This window comes from Aplysia californica, unplaced genomic scaffold (genome assembly GCF_000002075.1).
Source record: "Aplysia californica isolate F4 #8 unplaced genomic scaffold, AplCal3.0 scaffold00163, whole genome shotgun sequence".
Classification (NCBI taxonomy): domain Eukaryota; kingdom Metazoa; phylum Mollusca; class Gastropoda; order Aplysiida; family Aplysiidae; genus Aplysia; species Aplysia californica.
The window spans coordinates 618,610-619,710 of record NW_004797433.1 but is presented as its reverse complement, the minus strand read 5'-3'; the positions used below and the strand labels follow the sequence as shown (position 1 = coordinate 619,710).

Sequence of the window (1,101 nt, the reverse complement as noted above, 5' to 3'; positions counted from 1 at the left end):
CGCCCCAACTTCATCAAACCCATTTGAGAAAACCCATTTCCTTCAATTTGTTCTTTTGAGTCGGTCCCTGTAATCATGATGTGACCTCGGCTGTTCTCACAAACAACCAATCAAAACCCAGGAAACGAAGAAATAACAACGTCTCCACCAATCGCCTTCGATATAACTCACCTCTTTGAGGATATTCTCTATTAGCTGGTCCCTGTAATCACGAGGACTACAGACCAGTACCTGGGTCTGACGAAACATCTTGGCGTTCCTGAGCAGTTCGCTCAAGGCAGTCCGTACTTCCGGGTCACGGGGTTCAACGGTGAAAGGAATCAAAGACAGGCTGTGGTTCAACATCTGAGACGCCAGATTCTGGCATTCTGGCGAAAGGAAGGGGGAGTGATGGGAGGGAAGGAGAAAGGGGGAGGAGAAAGAAAGCAGACAAAGTTAGCTGCTAAGAAAATAAATGAAGGTTTGTTCAAACATTTTTTTGGGGTGTGTTTCTGAGAGTACAGCATAGCACTTGAACAAATGAGAATAATAGTGGTATAACAATTGGAGTGTTTTATGAGAAATAATAATTGGTTTTCGTTTTCGTTTTCGAAAAAAAAAGAAGAGCTCTGTATCTTGGTCTTTCTGCTGGGATGTTGTATATCCCCAGAACAGGGTAACCTTGACAAGTAGGGTGGGAAGCTCGCCTCCTAGATAACTTAATTGTGTCCACGAGGCTAAAACACGTACACTGACTTCTTCACTGCTGCATAAATGTATGTACCCGGTTGTGTCTAGTTCAATGCCATTTATTTTTCTTTTTACTTAAAGAGGACGTTCTAGGTGATGTAATTACAGCCAGTGATGTTGCATGTATAGGGGGCAAATAGTAGGCTTTGTTTATATCTCTTAATGATAGGAACATGCTATCTTTTTTATACAAACGTAGAGGGAAATGTCTCAGCAATAAACGTGAGTGTAAGTGAATGGGTTTAAAAGATCTGTCAACACTATTAGGTAATTTAAGATGTAGGGCCTCCGAATTTAAAGTCAATCACCGATAGGACCGAGGTAAATGAATTGCGAGACTTGGAATATCCACAACAAGAATAGAGTCGAAAA

At 41.6% G+C, this 1,101-nt stretch overlaps 1 protein-coding gene across 3 annotated transcripts in view; it reads right to left on the bottom strand.

Moving 5' to 3' along the window:
• Positions 1–61: 61 nt before the first annotated feature.
• The window catches only part of LOC101862347, a 33,878-nt gene continuing 32,838 nt past the window's right edge, over positions 62–1,101 (bottom strand). For all 3 annotated transcript variants that reach the window (XM_035969617.1, XM_035969618.1, XM_035969619.1), the window contains one exon: positions 62–368. In XM_035969617.1, the coding sequence (XP_035825510.1) occupies positions 97–368 (272 nt within the window). In that variant the 3' untranslated portion in view covers positions 62–96. The remainder of the gene's footprint in view (positions 369–1,101) is intronic.